Source organism: Pelodiscus sinensis, chromosome 3, assembly GCF_052426305.1.
Source record: "Pelodiscus sinensis isolate ZL-2025 chromosome 3, ASM5242630v1, whole genome shotgun sequence".
NCBI classification, from domain to species: domain Eukaryota; kingdom Metazoa; phylum Chordata; order Testudines; family Trionychidae; genus Pelodiscus; species Pelodiscus sinensis.
Window position 1 is genome coordinate 140,384,887 of NC_143054.1, and position 22,217 is coordinate 140,407,103.

Genomic DNA, 22,217 nt, shown 5'->3' on the forward strand with positions numbered 1-22,217 from the left:
GCAAAGCGGCGGAGCACGCGGGCAGCGGACAGCCAAGACACGTCTGGGCTGTCCGCTGCCCGCGTGCTCCACGGCTTTGCTCTGGACGCCTGTGGTACAGCAGCTGGGGCGCTGCCGGTTGGTCCCGTAGCGCCGCTCTGGGCGCTACTGGACCAACCCAGCAGCACCCCAACTGCTCTGCCCCAGGTGTCTTGATTCAGCCACTGCTGGTCAGTTTCAGCAGCGGCTGACTTGGGGACGCCTGGGGCAGAGCAGGTTGGGTGCTGCTGGGTTGGTCCAGTAGAGCCGAGGAGCGGCGGCGCTACTGGACCAACCCAGCAGCACCCCAGCTGCTCTGCCCCAGGCGTCCCCAAGTCAGCCGCTGCTGAAACTGACCAGTGACTGACTACAGGAAGCCCCTGCCCCGGGCTTCCTGGAATCAGCCGCTGATCAGTTTCAGCAGCAGCTGACTTGGGGATGCCTGGGGTTCTTAAGTTGAATCTGTATGTAAGTCAGAACTGGCGTCCAGATTCATCCACTGTTGAAACTGATCAGTTTCAGCAGCGGCTGAATCTGGACGCCAGTTCCGACTTACATACAGATTCAACTTAAGAACAAACCTACAGTCCCTATCTTGTACGTAACCCGGGGACTGCCTGTAGTTCATTTGCCTTTCTTTGACTTTCCAAAAGGGCTTCTGAGTCTGTCACCATTTTCCTCTCTCCCACATAGTATGTGGTACAGTCTTCACCTGGGCATAAAGAATAGTATACAATGGGAAACAATCAGAACAGATTTGTGTAACTGCTTCCATGTTTACTGTAAAAGAGTGTACAACACAAGCTGTGCATGTTATACCTGCAATCAAAAATACAACTTTTCAGAATTTTAAAATACCTTGTAGCTGATTGCAGTGGAATCAGATCACCTGATCTTAAAATAAAAAACTAAGTAGGCACAAAACAAGCTTATGTGGCAAAGACACACTTGTAATTACTGTGTCACATATGTCATTTCTGACCCCACCCTGAACCTGCACCCTCTGCTTCAGCCTGGTAAAATGAGCGAGCGAGTGAGGGTCGGGGAATGCAATGAGCAGGGGGATAAAGAGGAGGGGCATGGTGTTTAGTTGTATGGAATTTGAAAGTTGGCAACTCTATACAGCAGCTGTGCTAAGATGTATCAACTTATAAGACCCCTGTTTGATCATAACACCAATTTGTGAGAAGGCAGATGTAGGTTGGGGCGAGGCTGCCAACCCTAAACCAACTGGGGAAATTGTCTTCTATGGAAAGATTATCCAATGGGACTGGTTCTGCTTTCTCTCTTTATCCCCCTGGAGCAGAATAAAAATCACAGGGCACTATTCTCTAAGTCTGTGTAAGTATACCTTTTTAAATTTTCTTTCTTGCTTTGTTAGCTAGATAATAAATAGTTAATAAATAGGTGTTGAACTGTTTTCAGAGTTCTCTGTATGACCTTTTGGGCTTTGATTCTTCCTTCGTCCTCAAGCATGTGCTTCAATACTTTGCTGAATTAGGGCCTGATCATTTATTTAAAATTTACTTTAACATTAAAATTGGAGAAAGAAGTTGGGATTTTCTTAATATAAAGTAAAATATGAGATTTATCATGTGGAATAGAGGCCCTACAAAAGTGTTTTGAATAAATATTTTGGAATATTTTTCTAAAATTTTCTTCCTCAATAGCTTGACTAACCACATTTTCTTCATTGTTAGTATATTTTTCTTTCATATAAACCTTGAGGGTTTTTGGCTTCAGCCAGAAAAGTAGAGGGGTGGTTTTTGTTTCAAGCAAACAACTTGAGAATTCTGAATTCAAAAGCCCATTTGTGATTGTCTACACCAGGGGTCTCCAAACTACGGCCCGGGGGCCGGATGCGGCCCGCGAGGCCCTCTCATCCGGCCCGTGGAGACCTTTTTGGATTCAAAGGCAGAAGAAGTGAGATTGTTTCAAAACCCATTTGAAGCAGATGTGGCCAGTTGCCCAGATGAACTGCAGCTGGAAGTCATTGAGTTGCAAGCAAATGACCTCCTTAGGGACAAGTTCAAAATAGGACTGGTGGGTTTTTACCAGTTTTTGCCCAAGGAAGACTTTCCTAATGTCAAAACTTTTGCATCAAGGTACCTTTCAATCTTTGGAACAACATACCTGTGTGAACAAACATTTTCAAGAATGAAATATGTGAAGAACAATTTGAGAACAAACTTGTCCGATGATAATCTCAGGTCACTGTTGATGTTAGGGACAACAAATCTAAAGCCAGAAATGTCTGCTATTTTGGCATCCAGGAAACAATTTCACCGTTCACACTAATACAGGTGTTCATGTGTAGTGTATGAATGTGTTATTAAATAATAACTGAATAAAATAATATTAAATACATAATTAAAAACAACATCCATGTTTTGATTGTTTTTTATTTGGACCTCAAGTGTGTAGTCGGCCCCCGAACTGCTGTTTGATAGTTAATGCGGCCCTCGGGCTGAAAAGTTTGGAGACCCCTGGTCTACACTGATACTTCATCGCACTGCAACTTTCTGTCTCAGGATTCTAACGTCCTCCTCTCCTTCCCCCGGCGCATAAAGAGCTCTCCCAGTGCTTGAGCAATGGCCATATTTTCACTACAAAGCCTGTGCCCTTCACTTGGTTTTGATAGGGCTTAGCACTTTTTTGAAAATCTCTTCCCTATTTCATATACCAAAATAAAGATTTAGGAACCTAACTTTAGGTTCCTTTTTAAAAAAAAAATTGGTCTATATCTCTACAAACAACAAGTCTGTGCTGGAGATTTTGGAAGGCATAAATGGTGGGAGTTAGGTATCCCAACCATCTTTTGTGCATTTAAAAATATCTTCTTGTGATGTTAATACAGTGTGTTGCCTACCTCTCCTCTTTCCCCACACTAATACTCCTTAAAACCCATTATTTCTTATAAGAAAACAATGGGCCAGGATCATTTTTTTTGGGGGGGGGGGAATCAATGTTGCTACAATAATTAACTTTTTCTAACATACTCTAGGTATAGTTTTATTTGAGGAGGTTCAAAGACATTTAAATATCACCATAATGTCCTCTGTTTTGAATGGTTTAGAAACAGTAATATGATTTTACCCTATTTTAAAATATACAGAAGGTCTGAAGTATTCAGTATTCCTCTCCCTGCCCCATACATGCAAAGTTTACAATTTCAAAGCATTAAATTGCTCTTTTCTATATACTTAAACAGCTTTTTGTTATGCTGATTCATTTGATAATAGAAAAATGAGAAACCGGTTTGGCTACTAATCTTGTTTGAATCTTAACATGAACAGCTGCTGCTTTTAAAACACAGAAGGAGAGAGAGAGAGAGAGAGAGAGAGACATTAAAATCTGGAATAGCTTATGTAGTCTTTAATACACATGCATATGAGAATTTAATTTACAAATAAACTTTGAAAGTATGCACGCTAAGCAATTTATCATTGTTAATCTCAATTTTTCATTTGAAGTGTTGAATTTATTTACAGTAGACGTGTCTAATTTTTTTCATTCTGAAACTTATAAGTCGATCATTTTAATTCACATCAGGATGAAATAGATATAAAACCTTCATTAATAAGTTTTACTATATTGCCTTTATTGTATTACTTTAAGAAAATGTTGAGAGAACATTATAATGTTTAAAGAAATAAAGTACTCCAAAAGTGAAAAATATTGTATAGTTTGATAGAAACAGCTTTACTGCTTGAGCAAGGAATTTATTTCAATATTTTTTGTGTTTCTTGAAACTGTACTTTGCTTACTGCACCCCAGATGCACATTTTTTTGGTCCAATCAAGACAATACGCTAATGTTTGTAATATTTAAAGGAAACTATTCAGTTTTTACCATCTTTCATGGTAGATGTGGAGACACGTATTTTAAAAAGGCTTCCTTTTTTGAATTCTAATGTCTTTGCCCACTATCAACAATAGCTAATCTGGGCCTGATCATAGTCCTATAACCTTCCCCATCCCCTCACTTTCTTTTTGTTCTTTTCAATACAGGTCTAAAAAAGAAAAAGCTAAAGCAGGAGTAAAAGCAGATGCTTCTGATCAAGAACCAGAGGGGCTGACGCTTTTGGTGCCAGACATCCAGAAGACTGCTGAGATAGTTTATGCTGCTACCACCAGTTTGCGCCAAGCAAATCAAGGTAAAATAAGATAATCAGTATATTTGACTACTGTACATGGGATATTTAGCATGCTTTACACACATTTCAGAGGCCAAAATTTCTAAAAATGGATGCCTTAAGAAGTTAGAATCCTAGGACTTACATCTCCAGTCGACATTTAAGGTGTCTTAAGTCCAATACTTAAGTACTACCGAGAACCTTAAATTCTCTGCTCAGAGGCCATATAACCCTGCAGAAGCTTCAAGTTCCTAGCCCCCTACAGTTCCGCTGTTAAACTTTCCCAAGTTTCAAACCGAGACTTGCCACTGTCTAGTACCCTGGTGCCAATCTCATGCATATGCCTCTCAGAGATCCTCGAAGTAGATATTCCCCCTGCCTGTCTCAACAGGAGTGCTCACTCCAATAGGCATGCTCAGTTCACACATAACCTCATACAAAATAGGAGGATGAAGCAGCGTCTTTTCATTCAAAATGTGGGAGATCCAAAACACATTCTCCCCTCTGTGGAGAAGGGAAACCCATGTTCAAATCCTAACTCTCAGGTGAGTCTGTAAACCACTGAGCTATGGGATATTCTGAGATGAGTCTTTCTCAGAATTTCCAACTGAAGCTGTGTAATAATCATGTATTGGACAAGTAAGAGAGAATGAGTCTCTACTCTATGGCTAGAGTACTCACCTGAAAATCAGTTCAAATCCCTTCTCCACATCCGGCAGAAGCGGGGATTTGTACCTGGGTATCCCACGTTCTGTGAGTGCCCTAACCACTGGGCTAAAGGATGTCACATCCTACATTTCTTGCCAAAAAAACCAAACAAAACAAAAACCAAGCTTAAGCACCCAGTCCCTTTGAAGGTCAGGGCTTAGGATTTACCGCCGTCTTTGGAATTTCCTATTGACTAGCTTCGGCTGCACCCTGTTCAGTGTAGAGGCTTATACAGATCCCATTCTTAGGCATCTGTCTTTCCCATTCCTTGTATAGGGGGCCTAGGTGCCTAATTCAGGGCTATGAATTCTGCTTGGTGTCAAAGTACTGTGACAGTCGGATCAGAAGGCTATACAAAAGTACCTCACTTTCTTGGAGGTACACAGGCCTATTACAATATACTGTTCTCTCTTTGGGACTACATGGGGCACCTGCCACCTTCCAAAGTTGGATGGATAAGCTTCTATGTCCCAATACCAGTTACACAGCATCATATCTCAACGATGTAATAATATATACCCCCAATTGGGAGACTCATCTACAGAAAGTGGAAGTTGAGCTGGATACCGTAAGACAGGCTGACCTTGCGGCTGAGCCAGCCAAGTGTGCTATAGGACTTGCCAAGGCTAAATACCTCCGCTATCTCGTAGGAAGAGGAGTGGTAAAACCCCAAGTAAATAAGCTGGAAGCCATCCAGAATTGGCCCCAGCCAGATAGAAAAAAACAAGTCCGAGCATTCCTGTATGTGGTGGGTATTACAGACAGTTCATCCCCCATTTTGCTACCAAAGCAAATCCTGTGATAGATTTGATAAAAGCCTGTGATCCTGACATGGTAAAGTGAACCGACGCAGCAGAGGAAGCATTCTTGGATTTATGTACGGCTCTCTGCAGTAATCCTGTACTCATAGCTCCTAACTTGACAAAGAATTCATCCTTCAGGCAGACGTGTCTGAAGTAAGCTTGGGTGCTGTCTTGTCACAGATAGTCAGAGATGATGAGCACCCTGTCGTCTATCTCAGTAGAAAACTCCTACCAGGAGAGCAGAAATATGCAGTGGTGGAAAGAGAATCTCGCCATCAAGTGGGCTATGGAGACGCTTTGTTACTTTCTATTGGGCCAACGATTTACCCTTGTGACTGACCATGCACCCCTTCAGTGGATGCAGCACAACAAAGAAAAAAATGAAAGGATGACCAGATTAGTTTCTGTCCCTACAACACTTCCAATTCTCCATACAACACGAGGCCGGAAACCGTTATGTCAATGCAGATGGTCTGTCTCAAGTATATTGCACAACAACCTGAGTTGCCCAATTCCAGGGTATTAAGCCAGATGTGCGCGCGTGTGTGTGTTTATGGGGGGATATGACAGGGTCAGATCAGAAGACTATAAACGTAGTGGAGGGGAGATGTACAAGTCTCAGACTGAGGAAATCTCTGTTCCCTAAGTAACAGGGAGGGGCTGGTTTAGAATCAGCAGAAGCAATCAGGGCAGTTGAACATCTGGAGCTAATTGACCAGGCCTGCCGTCAGACTAGCCTGAGCTGATTAGGATACCTGGAGTTAATTAAGGAAAAGAAGTTGAGACTGGCTATAAAAGGAGCTTGCCTACAGTTGGTGGGGCATGTGTGTAGCTGAGAGGATGGAGGAATGCACCACTGGGAATAGGAGGAACAGAGACAAGTGGACAATAGGAGGATGAACTGGAGAGAAGGAAGGTGTGGGGGAAGTAGCCCAGGGGTCTTGGAGCTGTCTTATAGCAGGTGTCCGGTTAAAAGAAGCAGTGAAGGATCATAGGATAGCAATTAGAGAGGAAGGGTACTAACACAAGAATCTGCATAGACCTATGATCCGTATCTGCTTCTTTTAACTATCCAATTTTTAGGTGCTTATAGATGACCAGTTTTGTCTGCTTGGCTTTCCCTTTGATATTTACATACCCTCTGCTTCTTGTTTCCTGCTCCCTTCCATTTTTTTTCCTTCTTCCCTATTTATTTTGGTTCTGGACATCTCAAACTCAAAACACCAGTCATTTGAAGAAGTGGGTTTTGCCAACAAAAGCTCATGATACCATCTACATGTTTTGTTAGTCTATAAAGTGCTACCAGACAATTTGTTGTTTAAGTTTATACTGTACAGACTAACTCAGATGCCCCCTGAAGCTTCTTACTTATAAGACTTATGCTTATCAGTTAACATTTTATATCCCTAACTCCTACAATAAGGTTGATTTTACCATCTGTCTGGTCTTCTACCCATAGGTTGTCTATAGTGTATGGAAACATGGAATTTTAAAAGAAGTTAAGAAAACTGTCTTAAATTCACAGTGCAAGATGATAGATTGAGCGTTATAGTTATATTTGTAAAGCAAAATTTACTCTGGATTAAATTACAAAGATGATGTTGTCATCAGTGATGTGGAATATTTGTTCATTATCCTCATCAAACCACTATCAGAAAATTAGAAAACATCAGGTTTTAATCTTGTTTGAAAAAATATATATCACTTAATTTTTATATCACAGAAAAGAAGTTGGCTGAATACTCCAGAAAGACTTCCATGAAGCCCAAACCTTTGTCTATTTTAAGGTCCCTTGAAGAAAAATATGTGGCTGTCATGAGAAAACTCCAGTTTGGTAAGTTAAAAATTATTTGATTATGCAATATGGTCTTGTAGAAAGCAAAATTCTAAAAATATATTTTGAGACTTCAGTCCAGGAAAGATTTGCATATGTGAATAACTTTGACATTAGAGTACTCACATGCAGAAATTTACCCAGGTTGTGGTAAGTAACATTTTCAGGTTGTAATAAGTTGTATTGATTAAAAAAGGTGAAAATGCATTAAGTACTGAATGTTTCAAATACAGGTTACAAAATGATGTGTTTGTCTTAGTTGTCAGAGATTACTGACCAACATTGTCTCCTTTCCTTGTGCTTCTGCCATCTATTTTCCTGTATCCTTCTGTTGTCTTATATTTCAATTGGAAACTGTATAGAGTAGGAACAATCTTTAGTCTGTGTCTGCACAACACCTAACATGATGGGATCCTGGTCCATGAGTAGGCTCTTAGATGTCATGATAATATAGGTTGAAACTCTCTTACCCTGGCTGCTCTGGTCCGGCAACGTCCATGGTCCAGCACGGATGTTGCAGGACCATAGAGTCCCAGTGGAGGGCCAGTGGCAAGGATCCCTGTAGAGCCACCCAGAATGGGGCAGTGGGGATTGGGAGACCCATTAAGTGGCTGCCTGGTGGGACTGGGAACTATAGTAGCTGGGGTGGTGGCTCAGTGGGGCAATGAGCTGCAGCATGTGGCTGCCTGGTGGGGCCAGGAGCCAGGCAGCAATGGCTACCCAGTGGGGCCAGCAGGAGGTGAGGTGCCGGCCAAGAGACCTGCAGGCCAAGCCAGGGAAGCTGATAGAGGGGTCAAGAAATGACCTCTCCTGGCTGGGCAAAATCACTCATCCAGGACCAGTCAGGTCCCAAGGGTGCTGGACCAGGGAGGTCTAACTTGTATAGATTATCCTTTCTCAAATATTGGGGTTATAAATTCTGCAAAAGCAAATGTTTAACCCAACTTATTTGCTTCCATAAATAACAGACAGTATTTTGTCCAGAGATAGATATGTGGAGAGACTATCATGGCTATTTGTGTTACTGTGTAATCTTACCAGAAATTTTTGTGGGCCTGCTTGAAAGTTCTCTGTGTTAACATGAAGCACAATAACATGGGACTTGAGAAACTAAAAATTAGGATACAATTCAGTAGGGACAAATGCAAAGTACAACACTTAGGCTGGATTAATCAGTTTTGCAAATACAAAATTGGAAATGACTGCCTAGGAAAAAGTACTTCAGAAAAGGCTCTGAGAGTTACAGTGGATCACAAATTAAATGAGTCAACAATGTAATGTTCTTGCCAAAACACGAGCATAATTCTGGGATGTATTAGAGCTATTGTAAGGAAGACAAAAGAAATAATTCTTCCACTTTGTAAAATACTGTTAAGGCCTCAGTTGGAATATTGTGTCCAGCTCTCTAGGCATCAGCTTTTGGAAGAGGTGAGAACAGACTGGAGAATATCCAGAGGGGAGAAGCAACAAAAATGATAAATGGTCTAGAAAACACAACCTAAGAGGAAAGATTCGGGGGGTGGGGGTGAATCTGAGAAGAGAAGATTGAGGGGGAAACATGGTCTTCTCAAGTATGTTAAAAGTTTTTACAAAGAAGAGGTTGATAAATTGTTCTCCTTATCCCCTGAAGACCAAACCAAAAGCAGTGGGCTTAAATTGCAGCAGAAGAGATTTAATTTATACATTAGGAAAATCTTTCTGACTGTAAAGGAAGGTAAGCACTAGAACAGTGGTTCTTCTTCGAGAGGTGTCCTTGGGAGTGCTTCACATTAGGTGTAGAGTGTCCTAGCACCTCTGGATGGAGTTTTTTGAAGCAGTGTCTCAGGGGGCTGTGCATGCATGGCGTGGCCTCCCTCAGTAGCTATGCGCGCGTGCGGTCCTCCCTCCCCCCTTCAGTTCCTTTCTACCGTCCCCAGCTGTGGACAGAACACGGCAGTGTTCTCTCCTCTCACAAACCTATTGTTAAAATAGTTAGTTAGTGTTCTTACTGTTTCTGTTGTTTTCACTTAGATTAGTAGTACTTAAAAAAAAAAAAAAAAGGCAGCACAAGTCTTGAACTGCTGCCACAGCTACAAGCCGGTATGAGTTCTCCCGGCTTGAAACACTGCGCTCTCTGCAAAGACGCGATGTCTGCCTCTGACGGACATGACGCCTGTCTCAAATGCTTGGGGACCTCTCACACTGAGAGCTTGTCCCAATTGTACTAAAACGAAAGCGAGTTCTCACAAAGACAAGGAGCTTAAACTGAAAATGCTCCTCAACAACAGCAGCAAATGACATGCCTCTGACCCAGGCTCTGGGCAGAATATTAAATCCAACAAGGATAAACTTAAGCCCTCTAAGAGAAGGGCAAGCTCATTACCTCAGCAACCCACCAAGAGGCATTCTGAGGTAAAAATGTCAGACCACTCAGATAAGAACTGTCTGAGCATGTTTGACTGCCAAGGTATTTCGGGCGAGCAGCGTAACAAGCCAGTAAGTGCTTCAAATGCTGCCCTTACTCCGTGCCAGCCTCTGAAACCCCGGTAATGCTGACCGTTATAGCAGCTCCACTGGTACCTCAGCCTCTCACGGTGGCACCTAGAGAAGGGATAGAGCATTCAGTCAATACTGCCCCTTCCTCTCAACTATTAGAGGCGATAGCTCTCCCTCTCAGCTCTGCGGTAAAAACAGGCTCCTCTGAACTAGCGCAGGCCCCCGCATCACAAACTCTCCTGATCACCTACAGGGAGAATAAAGACTTGCAGATTGAGCCAACTCTTCACTCCCCTATTTTGAATGAAGACAAATACATTCAGTCACTGCTTTCTGATGACTCTTACCTGCCATCTCTTCTCTCACACGAGAGGATTTTGATGCTTTTTCACCACAACTGTCCCCTGATTCAGAAAGGTCATTGGGGACACAGTCACATGCAACCAGACCTTATCAGAGCACAAATGACCCCCTGGGCTCCCTATCTGTGGATGCCCCCTCCTGTGGCATTCCCCTCACAGTGGCAGATGTGGAACCAACCTCCATCACTCACATCTACCTCCTTCCGCTAACACTTCGGAGGTCGTCTCCTCTTTCCAAGACTTATTTAAAAGAGTAGCACAAGATCTAAATATCCCTGTGGAGAAACAGAAGACAGGACTATGCAGCACTTTAAAGACTAACAAGATGGTTTACTAGGTGATAAGTTTTCGTGAGCCAGACCCATTTCCTCAGATCAAATTGTGGAAGCAAATTGGCATGACCATATATACCAAAGGGATACAATCCAAAAAAAGTGAACACACATAAAATAGACAAATCAGATTTTAGAACAGAGAGGGGATGAGGGGGGGAGGTTAATGTCTTTGAGGTAATATTAGAGGTGATAATTGGGGAAGCTCTCTTTGTAATGGGTGAGATAATTAGCATCTTTAAGGCCCATTTGTAAAGTGTCAAATTTAAGCATGAAAGACAGTTCAGAGGCTTCGCTTCGAAGTCTTGTGTTAAAGCCTCTTTGAAGGAGGATGCAGGTAGTAAGGTTGTTGAGACAATTCTCTTAAGGGGACCAATCTTATTTAATCTTTTTATTACTGACCTCGGCACCAGAAGTGGGAGTGTGCTAATAAAGTTTGCAGATGACACAAAGTTGGGAGGTACTGCCAATTCAGAAAAGGATTGGGATATCATACAGGAAGATCTGGATGATCTTGTAAGTTGGAGTTATAGCAATAGGATGAAATTTAATAGTGAGAAATGTAAGGCTATTCATTTAGGGATTAATAACAGGAATTTTAGTTATAAGCTGAGGGACACATCAGTTGGAAGTAATGGAAGAAAAGAAGGACCTTGGAGTCCTGGTTGATCACAGGATATCTGAGCCGCCATTGTGACATGGCCGTGAAAAAGGCTAATACGGTCTTGGGATGCGTTAGGTGAGGTAATTCCAGTAGAAGTAAGGAGGTGTTAGTACCGTTATGCTAGGCATTGGTGAGACCTCATTGGGAATAGTGTGTGTAGTTCTGGTCTCCCATGTTTAAGAAGGATGAATTCAAACTGGAACAGGTACAAAGAAGGGCCGTGAGGATGATCCGAGGAATGGAAAATCTGTCTTATGAAAGGAGACTCAAGGAGCTTGGCTTGTTTACCTTAACCAAAAGAAGGCTGAGGGGAGACACGATTGCTCTCCTTAAATATATTAGAGGGATAAATACCAGGGAGGGAGATGAATTATTTAAACTCAATATCAATGTGGACACAAGAACAAATGGATATAAACTGGCTATTAAGAAGTTTTGACTCGAAATTAGACAAAGGTTTCTAACCATTAGAGGAGTGAAGTTCTGGAACAGCCTTCCAAGGGAAGTAGTGGGGGCAAAAGATTTACCTGGCTTCAAGATTAAGCTAGATGGGTTTATGAAGGGGAAGGTTTGATGGGATAACATGATCTTGGCAACTAAGTGACTTTTCACTATCGGTGGTAACTAGGCCAATGGTGGGATGATAGGAATTACTATAGAGAACTTTTTCCTGGGAGTCTGGCTGGTGAGTCTTGCCCACATGCTCAGGGTTTAGCTGATCGCCATATTTGGGGTCGGGAAGGCATTTTCCTCCAGAATAGATTGGCAGAGCCCCTGGAGGTTTTTCGCCTTCCTCTGTAGCATGGGGCACGGATCACTTGCTGGAGGAGTCTCTGCATCTTGGGGTCCTTAAACCATTTGAGGACTTCAATATCTGAGATACAGGTGAGAGGATTATGCTAGGAGAGGGTGGGTGAGATTCTGTGGCCTGCATTGTGCCAGACTAGATGTTCATAATGGTCCCTTCTGACCTTAAAGTCTATGACTCTCTACAGCTCCGAGAGTATTTTCCAAGATCCTAGCGGCAGTCACTGCCCACCTCAGGAGACAAGGAGTTACTATAGATCCCTACCTGGATGACTGCCTTGTCAAAGCAAGGTCCAGACACAAGTGCGACCAACACACTCATATGGTGCTAGACGGTTTTTACACTCTGAGACTCCTAGTGAACCACCCTAAGTCAATGCTTACATACTCTCAGTCCATCCAATTTATTGGGGCACACTTCAACTTTGTCACAACCAGAGTCTCTCTCCCACCCGACAGATCCACTCACATCAGGCATCTGGCACCTCCAGGACATGCCTACAGTCACTGCACTTGACTGCCTCTGACTTCTGGGCCATATGGCTTCCTGCAACCCGGTAGTGCCCAACATGAGATTATTTATCCTTCAAGGCTGGCTCCTAACTCAATACAATCCAAGCATCCATTCAGTGACAAAAAGACTAACAATACCTCCATCAGTCAAGGCACGGTTAAAATGGTGGACAAAAACGTCCAACCTAACTATAGGAACACACTTCCAATCCACAGAGCCCACAGTGGTCATCACCACAGATGCCTCACTCACAGGCTGGGGTGCTCACATGGAAGGAAGAACAGCTCAAGGCCTAAGGTCTTCTGCGGAATGTGCTCTGCATGTAAATATTTTAGAACTCAAAGCTGTCTGCCTAGCATGTCAAAAACTGCTCCCTCAAGTAAAAGGGATACAGGTCTGTGTCTATATGGACAACACGGCATGCATGTTCTATGTAAACCGACAAGGCGGAGCACGATCACAGCCCCTGTGCAAAGAAGCCAGAGCCCTTTGGAACTGGGCCATAGCACAAGATATCCGCTTATCTGCATGTCATCTGCCCAGGGCTCTCAGTACGACAGCAGATGCCCTAAGCAGAGCCCTTTCCCATTAACATGAATGGGAGATGGACCACACAACCCTGATGGGAATATTCAACCAGTGGGGCCACCCCTGCATAGATCTGTTTGCCACCAGATCCAACAGAAAATGCACAATGTATTGCTCCATAGTGGGCATAGGCAAACAATCCTTAGGGGACACTCTAACATGGAATGCATCCCTGCTATATATATATCCCTCCTCCTTTCCTCTCCTCAACAGAGTCATCATAAAGATATGGAGGGACAAAGCAAATATCATCCTCATAGCCCCATGTTGGCCGTGCCAACCTTGGTTTCCCCTACTACTCAGGATGAGACACAGCCATCCAGTCTCGCTACCGCAAGTACCTCACATCCGCTATCACCCACAAATCAGGATGCCTCACCCTCAACTCCCGATGCTCCATCTAAAAGCATGGTGCTTCGGTGGTTCACTAGCATAGAGCTCCAGTGTTCTCACCAAGTCCGTGAGATTCTCCTGCACAGCAGAGCTCCTGCAACAAGTAAAACATACATCAGTATATGGACATGTTTTACACACTGGGCCAGCGAGCGCAGTATATCGCCTCAAACAGCCCCACTTCTGGTAATCCTGGAATATTTACTGCACCTAGAACAGTCTCAACTCTCCTTAGTACACCTAGCAGCTATTACAACATTCCATGCACCACTGGATGACATGACTTTATTTGCGCACCCCACAACTAAACGCTTTTCGAAGCATCTACAAGCTCTATACCCTGATATGTTACCCCTACAAGAACCATGGGACAACCACCTAGTATTGACAGCATTAATAAAACCACCCTTTGAACCTATGGCCACATGCTCCTTGCTCCACTTAATGCTCAAAACAGCGTTCCTAGTGGCTATTACCTCAGCACGCCCAGTAAGTGAACTGGCCGTGCTCATGTCCGGTCCACCCTTTACCATTTTTCTTAAAGACACAATATCTAGGAGGCCGCACCCCAAATTTTTACCTAAGGTCCACACAGAGTTTCACATCAACCAGACAATACACCTACCCGTGTTTTTCCCAAAGCCCCATCCATGCCAACGCCTTTAAAGCACAGATGCACATTCTCAATGTCAAGAGCTCTCTCCTTCTATATCTTCAGAACAAAGTCATTCAGATCCTCCCTACATCTGTTTGTTTTCATCGCAAACCATAACATGGGGAAGAAAATATTATCACAAAGACTATCCCATTGGATCTCAAAATGCATCAATATATGCTACTCACTTAATGACTTACCTCCACCTGCTCCAATCGGAGCGCACTCTACAAGAGTAGTGGCAACCTCGGTCGCATACCTCAGGCAAGTTCCACTGGAGGACATTGGTACAGCAGCAACATGGTCCTTGGATCACTCTTTCGCAAAACATTACTCCCTTGCTTCCGGTCCTTTACAACACACTTAAGTAGCAAAAGCTGTCCTCCAAACAACATGCTTACCTGATCCAAAGTCCCTACCTCCATAAGATAGATTGCTTGTAGTCACCTGATGTGGAGTACCCCCAGGGACGCCTCTCGAAGAAGATGAGATGATTCACTTTCTGTAACTGATGTTCTTCGACATGAGCATCTCTGGGGTTGCTCCACTACCATCCTTCCTCCCCTCTGTTTTTTTTTTTTTAAGGTTTCCAAAGTATTCGTGTAAATTACGCTTCTCTACTGGGTTCCGGATAGAGAAGGAACTGAAGGGTGGGGGGAGGGGACCTTGCGCATAGCTACCGAGGGAGCACTCGCGCTCCGCGCATGCACAGCCCCTGAGACACTGCTTCAAGAGCCACCATCCAGAGGCGCTGGGATGCTCTACAGTTGATGTGGAACATCCCCAGGGACGCTTATCTCGAATGTCAGTTACAGGAGGTGAGTAACCTCTTCTTACCAACTTTTTCAATTATATGGACTCCTTTTCAATCTACTAAAATTTCATGGACCCCCCCCCCCACCCCAACCCCCAGGGAAAGGGGGGGAAGAAGTAAGGATTGGGCCCACTGTGGTGGACCCGATCCTTATGTTAAAATTTTCCATGGATCCCCTGCAGTACTGTTACAGACCACCAAGCTGTTGTCTACGTGTGCAGTGGAGAACATATCCTACACAAGCGTAGAAAGGCCAATTAACGGAGTTCCCTGAAAGGTGAGCCAGATTTAATTGAAGAGAAAGCCCGGCTGTGGTAGGGTCTGCGAGAGGACTATAAACAGAGGAAGCTGGCAACTGAAAATTTTTCATTATTGATTTTCTTTTTATTTGACTGGATAGTAAATAAATATTAAAGTCTTGCACCTTGTTAATTATCCCTTGTTTTAGTACAGTATTCTTCCATAACAGTTTAAAAAAAAAAAAAGTATGTATAAGACATTTGTTAATAATTTGGGTGTCATGATGACACACATCCGAACAAGCGCACATGACCTCAATATTGGTGCACAAGACAAAACTCACTCCGCTGATGGGTGGAAAATCTTAGTGGGAACACTGGTTGTAGACTCTCAGTAACTGGAGGATTTTAAGAACAGCAAACAGCTGTCAGGGGTTTCTAGATAAAACTTAGATCTTGTCTAAACTTGAAAGACAATTGTAGCATTCAAATGTAAATACAGTCTAGGCTAACGTTAGAACATCTCCCATCTGCATAGGTAATTCATCTCCCTGAGAAGCAGTATCTAGGTTAATGGAAGAATTCTTTAGTTGCTCTTGTGATGACTGCACCAAGGGTTAAGTTGGTTTATCGATGCCACTTCGGGATGTGGATGTTTCATATTCCTGAATTATATAACTGGGTGATGTAACTTTTTAGTGTAGACAAGGCCTTCGCCCTGCCTCAGTGCAGCAGATTGTACTAGAAACTAGATCTATTAAGGTACATTGCTGTAACTGCATTTCTGTGGTTTTTATGAATCATGAGTAGTCAGCAATAATCGTGTGACTAGTTTCTGAATTGTCTTTAGGTTGATATTTTCACATAAACTACTTTCCTAATAATGAAAGAAAAATGAGCAAAATCAGTCTTTGAGGGATAATTAATTAACAGGAGAAGGGGCTAAACGCATTCATTTTTCAGTATTGATTTCCTTTTTATTTGACTGGATAGTAAATAAATATTTAAAGGCTTGTTAATTATCCCTTGTTTTAGTACAGTTCATCACATTCTCACATCAAGCTTTCAGTGGCAAATAAGACATGGGTGCATGTCAGAGATCACAACTCTAGGCTTTGCAAAAACCTAAACCTCAGGCCCTTATTGACTTCAGTGGGGCTCCACTCTAGCACAGAGATCTGCCCATTGGATCCAGTTGCAGGATCCAACCCCGAGTTAGCAAAATCAACCGTAACTCTTTGTCTTAGTCCCCTCTCATAGCATGGGGATCAGATTGTATGAACTATCTTATAATTGAAGTAGATTAAAAATATTCCCCCAAGGGGAATTAGTCCTTTGATTGGGCAAGATGGGGAAGGCCAAATTCTGGCCATATGAGACCAAGACTCAAGTACTATATGACTGAGTATTCCTTAAGTATTTCAACCTATAAAATATCAAGTACTGGAAATTTTGCAGGATATTTGTTCTTGTAAAATTTCTAATTCAGTATTTACAAGATCCTTTATGGAACTTATAATAATCACATAAACCTTGAATTTCCCAGGATTCAAAACTTGGTATCCTAAATCCAAAAGTTGTCACCAGTCCCTGAGAAAAACAGTACAGCAATCCATGGTTCAAAACAAAGCTGTAGTCCTTCTCTAAGCTGTACTACTGGACTAAGTTACTTTGTCCGAAAACAACCCCCAAACCAAACACACACACAATTCCTCAAAACCAACACCTCTTTCAGAAGTGAAGAAGCTCTAAGTCCCTTGTCTCAAAAATACATTTTAAAGATTGAACTCAGCGTTTCCTAATAATTTACCTGTTGTCTCAGAACACTTAAATGGTGGGTTAAAGTAAGGCTGAAAGTCAGGCTTACAGTGAGGCTTACTCTCCTAGTTATAATTATGGAGTTCACTGCTATGCCTCTGTTACACAACATATAAGTTTTGGGTGTACAGGGATTCAGAAAAAGAAGCCAGGACGAGTGTTGAAGATGGCCTGTCCGTGGCAGGCCTGGGCGCCCCATAGGCAGGGGCAGCTCTGGCATCCAGAGCCGCCCCTGTCCATGGTGGACCCCCCCCCCATAAGCAGCAGCAGCTCCAGCCTTCAGGCCACCATGCCTGCCCTCCCTTGATTCAGTTAAACAATATACTTAACTAGTTAACCAACTGAACAGGATTTTGTGTCTTAATAGAGGCCTTGTGATTTTGGCTAAATTACCTTTTATGTTAATATCAACTTCATTTTCAGCTTCTTGCCAATGAAAACAGAGACTGTAGGGGGAAGGATTAGTAGTCCTAGTTTTTCAGCTTTGGTATCAAGTATCAAATTTCATTTAATGACAAGCGATAAAAAAAATTGGTACCATTTTGACCTTTTATGAATACTTATCCACATTAAACAGAATTGGCAGTCTGTTCCCTTTTGACCCGTGACTAGAATTATTATTCACTCTTTAGGACCACAAAGTGCTTGATCTGGAACAACAGGGAGTTACATAGATCAACAATGAAGCACATTAACATGGTTGTGCATGGAAGCTTATAAACCTGCTGAACTACACTTGATTCTACCCAGTACTGCTTATGCTTCTTTTTCTGCGGTCACTATATTAACTCACAAAACTGCCTACAAAAGAGGATTGAAAGGGCAGTATATTTTTGTATTATACGATACATACGTTTTCAGTGTATATTTTTTTGGCCCTTTATTCAGGATTTATACATTAGTAACATTATTTTTTCTTATACAATAAAAATACTATTTTCATTATTTTAGATACATTTGAAATGGTTTCTGAAGATGATGATGGAAAACTAGTTTTTAAAGTAAATTACCACTACATGTCTCAGGTGAAAAATGCAAGTGATGCAAACAGTGCTGCCAGGGCCCGACGTCTTGCTCAAGAAGCTGTGACTCTTTCAACATCACTGCCACTTTCATCTTCATCCAGTGTCTTTGTACGCTGTGATGAGGAACGGCTTGATATAATGAAGGTAAGAAACAAAGGCACTGTGCACAGTAGGGTAAACATTTAGGCGAACGTTTAAATACTGATGAGAAACAAGACTATTTAGCTTACTATTTTAATTTTTGTCAGTTATAACTTCTAATAAACATTAGTTCTCTGCTCCGAAAAGTGAATATAAACATGGTGTCTTGCAGTTCTATAACAATTTCTCGGTGCCATATAAAGGAGCTCAATTTGCAAGTAAAACAATCTCTTTTCTTATTAACCCTTGACACTTAGTCCAGGATTTGAAAGTCAAACCAAACTTTTCCTCCTTTTTATCACTAGCAATAGATTCTGCAGGCGAAAATCAGCCCATATGCCATTAGTGGCTCCTGTTCAATCCCACTGTCTTACCTAGACTTGCAGAGTTGTAAATGGTAGCATATCTACACGACAGTTAAACTCCTATGGCTGGCTCATGTCAGCTGACTCAGGCTCTCAGGGCTCAGGTCATGGGCTGCTTAACTAAGGTGCAGACATTTGGACTCTGGCTGGACCCCAGACCCAGGGAACCTGTACCTCATGTGCAAGCCTGAACATCTACGTCAGCCCTGTAGTCTAAGAACATTGGCCCTGTATTCTAAGCCCTGCGAACCCGAGTAGCTCACATTCACCAACTAAAGGTTTTAATGGCACTGTAGACCCACTCAGAATGTCCCTGTAATTGGTATTTAGTAAACAGTCTATTAGTGATGTACAAAAAGGAGTAGATTTAGCTTTCTCTAAATTGCTTTGTCTCTGTAGTGGTGCCAGCAAAGAGAGGCATTAACAACTTAGTCACTAATGCAACCAGTTAGACAGTTATGTAAGTAAGATGGTGACAGTTTCATATGCATGCTATTTTCAGAGTGGAATTGCAGGTGAAAAATCAAGCTTCTCATGTAACCTGTCCAATATTTTATAACTGGAATCTTAAAACTGCAATTAGTCAACTTTCTTTTTGTGATAGGTGCTCATAACTGGTCCAGCAGATACCCCGTATGCAAATGGTTGCTTTGAATTTGACGTATATTTTCCACAAGACTATCCTAATTCACCTCCTCTTGTAAATCTGGAAACAACCGGAGGCCATAGTGTGAGATTTAATCCAAACCTTTACAATGATGGCAAGGTAATGTGCATTGAACTTAGTTACCATGATGAAATGTGGATTTAAGTATATTTCTTGCTAAGTCTGTCTGTTCTGCTGCCCTATTTTGTGTTGTGCTAACATCAAAGTGAAATGGATAAGAATCTTGTTTGTGCCTGTGCTCACTAGTGCTGTCTCAACCATGTTTAACCTGCACGTTAGAGATCAAGGTAATTTTAAATGTCTCTGCTGTAACTCTCAGCAATTACACAGAGGAGGAACAAACCAGGAATGGATGTGTGACATTTGCAATTTTCATAGAGCCAGAATTTCTAGTAAGCCTTTGCATGAGAGAAGTTAATTCATATTAGTAAATGTGTAGTTTATCATTAATGGTACTATGAATATATTAGTATATTTTCTTTTTTATTTTATGAACTGCATATGCCCTTCTTGAAGCCAAAAATTTTCCCTTCTTGAAGCCAAAAATTTTAACTGTTCTTGATTAATTATATGTTGGTGACAGTTTTCAAAGGTTCCCAGAAGGGTCTTGTTAAAATTTGCCTTCCAAACTGAAAGGAAATTCCCTGTTAATAAGGGAATTCACCCCCTCTTTGGATACTGCCAGAGATGATATAAAAATAAAAAAACAGTCCTAAAAACTGGAAACTGGGTCAAATTACAAAGGATGAATATAAACAACACAAGTATGGAGAGACAAAATTATAAAGGTGAAGGCATAAAACAAGCTCAATCTAGCAAAAGGCATAAAGGATAACTAACAAGAAAACATTCTACAAATACATTAAAAGCAAAAGGAAGACCAAGAATAAAGAGTAGGCCCTTTATTCAATGAAGAGGGAGAAACAATAACATATAATGTGGAAGTGGCACAGGCATTGAATGACTTCTTCGTTTCGATTTTCACCAAGAGGTTGGTGGTGATTGGACACCTAACATAGTGAATGTCAGTGAAAATGTGGTAGGTTCAGAGCTAAAATAGGGAAAGAACAAGTTAAAAATTACACACAAATTGCTATGAATGGTGTCTGGTCTATCCATTTGGGAGAGATGGCAACCCTAAACAGACTCGAGACCTGTCATAAGCATTCAAGAATATTCATGCTCTCAATATAAGCATGTATGATAGCATTACCTATTGTGTTTGGCTTAATAGTTTCATTTTTCTCTTTTTAAAAACATACATATGTTTAAAGGGAAGGCATTACATTCTCAGAGAAATTAAATTTGTGTGATGCATACATTTTGGAGCCTTGAGAGTTTGGTTATTTCTGTGTTTTTTTTTTTTTTAAATCTATGATTTATTCATTTGCCGGCACACTAATCTAGTTGAACTTGGTCTATACTGTGTGTAGTTTAATTTGGTTACCACTTCAAAGTATGATTTTTTCAAAAAGGGCTAATCTGCCATAATTTGCAATATATTTTAATGCCCTAAAAATTCCTGTTTGTTTAATACTGTTGTTTTAAGTCTAAATGCTAAGTTAATTTTACTATGCAGAGTGTGTCCCTGAGCATTTTATGTCCTATCTTATTTAAAAAATCTTCCACAGGTCTGTTTAAGCATACTTAACACATGGCATGGAAGACCAGAAGAGAAGTGGAATCCTCAGACTTCAAGTTTTTTACAAGTAAGCATTTTTCCTCATCTTCAAAACGTGTTCTGTAAGAAGAAATAAAACATCAGATAATGTCTGCTCTTTCCTTAGCTTTTCTGCCTTTTCTTTTTTTCTTCACAAAATACTACGGACAATAGAAAATACTTAGTTAGTTTTCCATTTTGCCTTTGGGAATAGATGACTAATCACTAGTCCCTCACTGAACAATGAAAGGACCGTGTAGGAGGTTTAACAGCTGCTGTTTAATTCAATTTCTTATTATTTTGGGATAGAATTAATATGCTGTATATGTCCTGTATTTAATCAGAACTTCTTACCGTTGATTTCTTCTATGTAAGCACTCAATTACTGAAACGAGAACCTGTAAGCGAAACTATAACCATCTTTATGTACTTATTTCCGGCTAGCAGCTACAGCCTCAAAAGTAAAATACGAATATGGATTTAGCAAAACCTAAATTGCAAAATCTTGTAGCTGGTCATAGTACGACTTTTGTTTTGGTATCTCTTAGCAGCTGAAAATAACCAAAGAAAATAGCTCGTTGAATTATACCACTCTAACCAATAATGTGAATACTCGTGTATCCAAAATTGATGATGCTAGCACCTTTGAAAAGAGAATCTAAATCTGTATATTTATTTTTATAAATATCAGGACTTGACAAAGTTTGTTACCCTTGGGAAATCCTGACTTTTTGTGTTCAAGTTCAATGTAAAATACAGGCCACCTTGTTTAGTAGCTCTTTTAATTCAATGTACATTGCGGGGCTTATCTTCATGTACAGCACAACCATGGCAGAGCTGCATCAATTTGACTGCACCACTGTAGTACTTAAGTTGCCATGCTACTAGGCCAACAGGAGAGCTTCTTCCATTGACACAGTTACTACAACTCCGGAAGAGGCAGTACTTGTGCCCATGGAAGAAGTTCTCCCACTGATATAGTGCTGTATACGTGGGGGAGGAAGCTAGGTCAGTGTAACTACATCTCTCAGGAGTGTGACTTTTTCACACCTCTGAGTGACCTCATTTTACCAATATAGGTCTGTAGGTTAGACCTGACCTCAGAAGATGCAGGAGCAGCATAATCAAGGACAATTATTACTCAAGAGCTATCCCTTACCCATTCACTGACAGGTTTTGGAAGTGGTCCCAACTCATTCC

The 22,217-nt window shown here is 41.6% G+C and overlaps 1 protein-coding gene across 5 annotated transcripts in view; it reads left to right on the plus strand.

Annotated features, from left to right (window-relative positions):
• The window catches only part of BIRC6 (baculoviral IAP repeat containing 6), a 339,419-nt gene that overhangs the window by 276,182 nt on the left and 41,020 nt on the right, over nucleotides 1-22,217 (plus strand). For all 5 annotated transcript variants that reach the window (XM_075924970.2, XM_089776902.1, XM_089776900.1 and 2 more), the window contains 5 exons: nucleotides 4,029-4,174; nucleotides 7,388-7,498; nucleotides 18,111-18,328; nucleotides 19,295-19,456; nucleotides 20,989-21,066. In XM_075924970.2, the coding sequence (XP_075781085.1) occupies nucleotides 4,029-4,174; nucleotides 7,388-7,498; nucleotides 18,111-18,328; nucleotides 19,295-19,456; nucleotides 20,989-21,066 (715 nt within the window). The remainder of the gene's footprint in view (nucleotides 1-4,028; nucleotides 4,175-7,387; nucleotides 7,499-18,110; nucleotides 18,329-19,294; nucleotides 19,457-20,988; nucleotides 21,067-22,217) is intronic.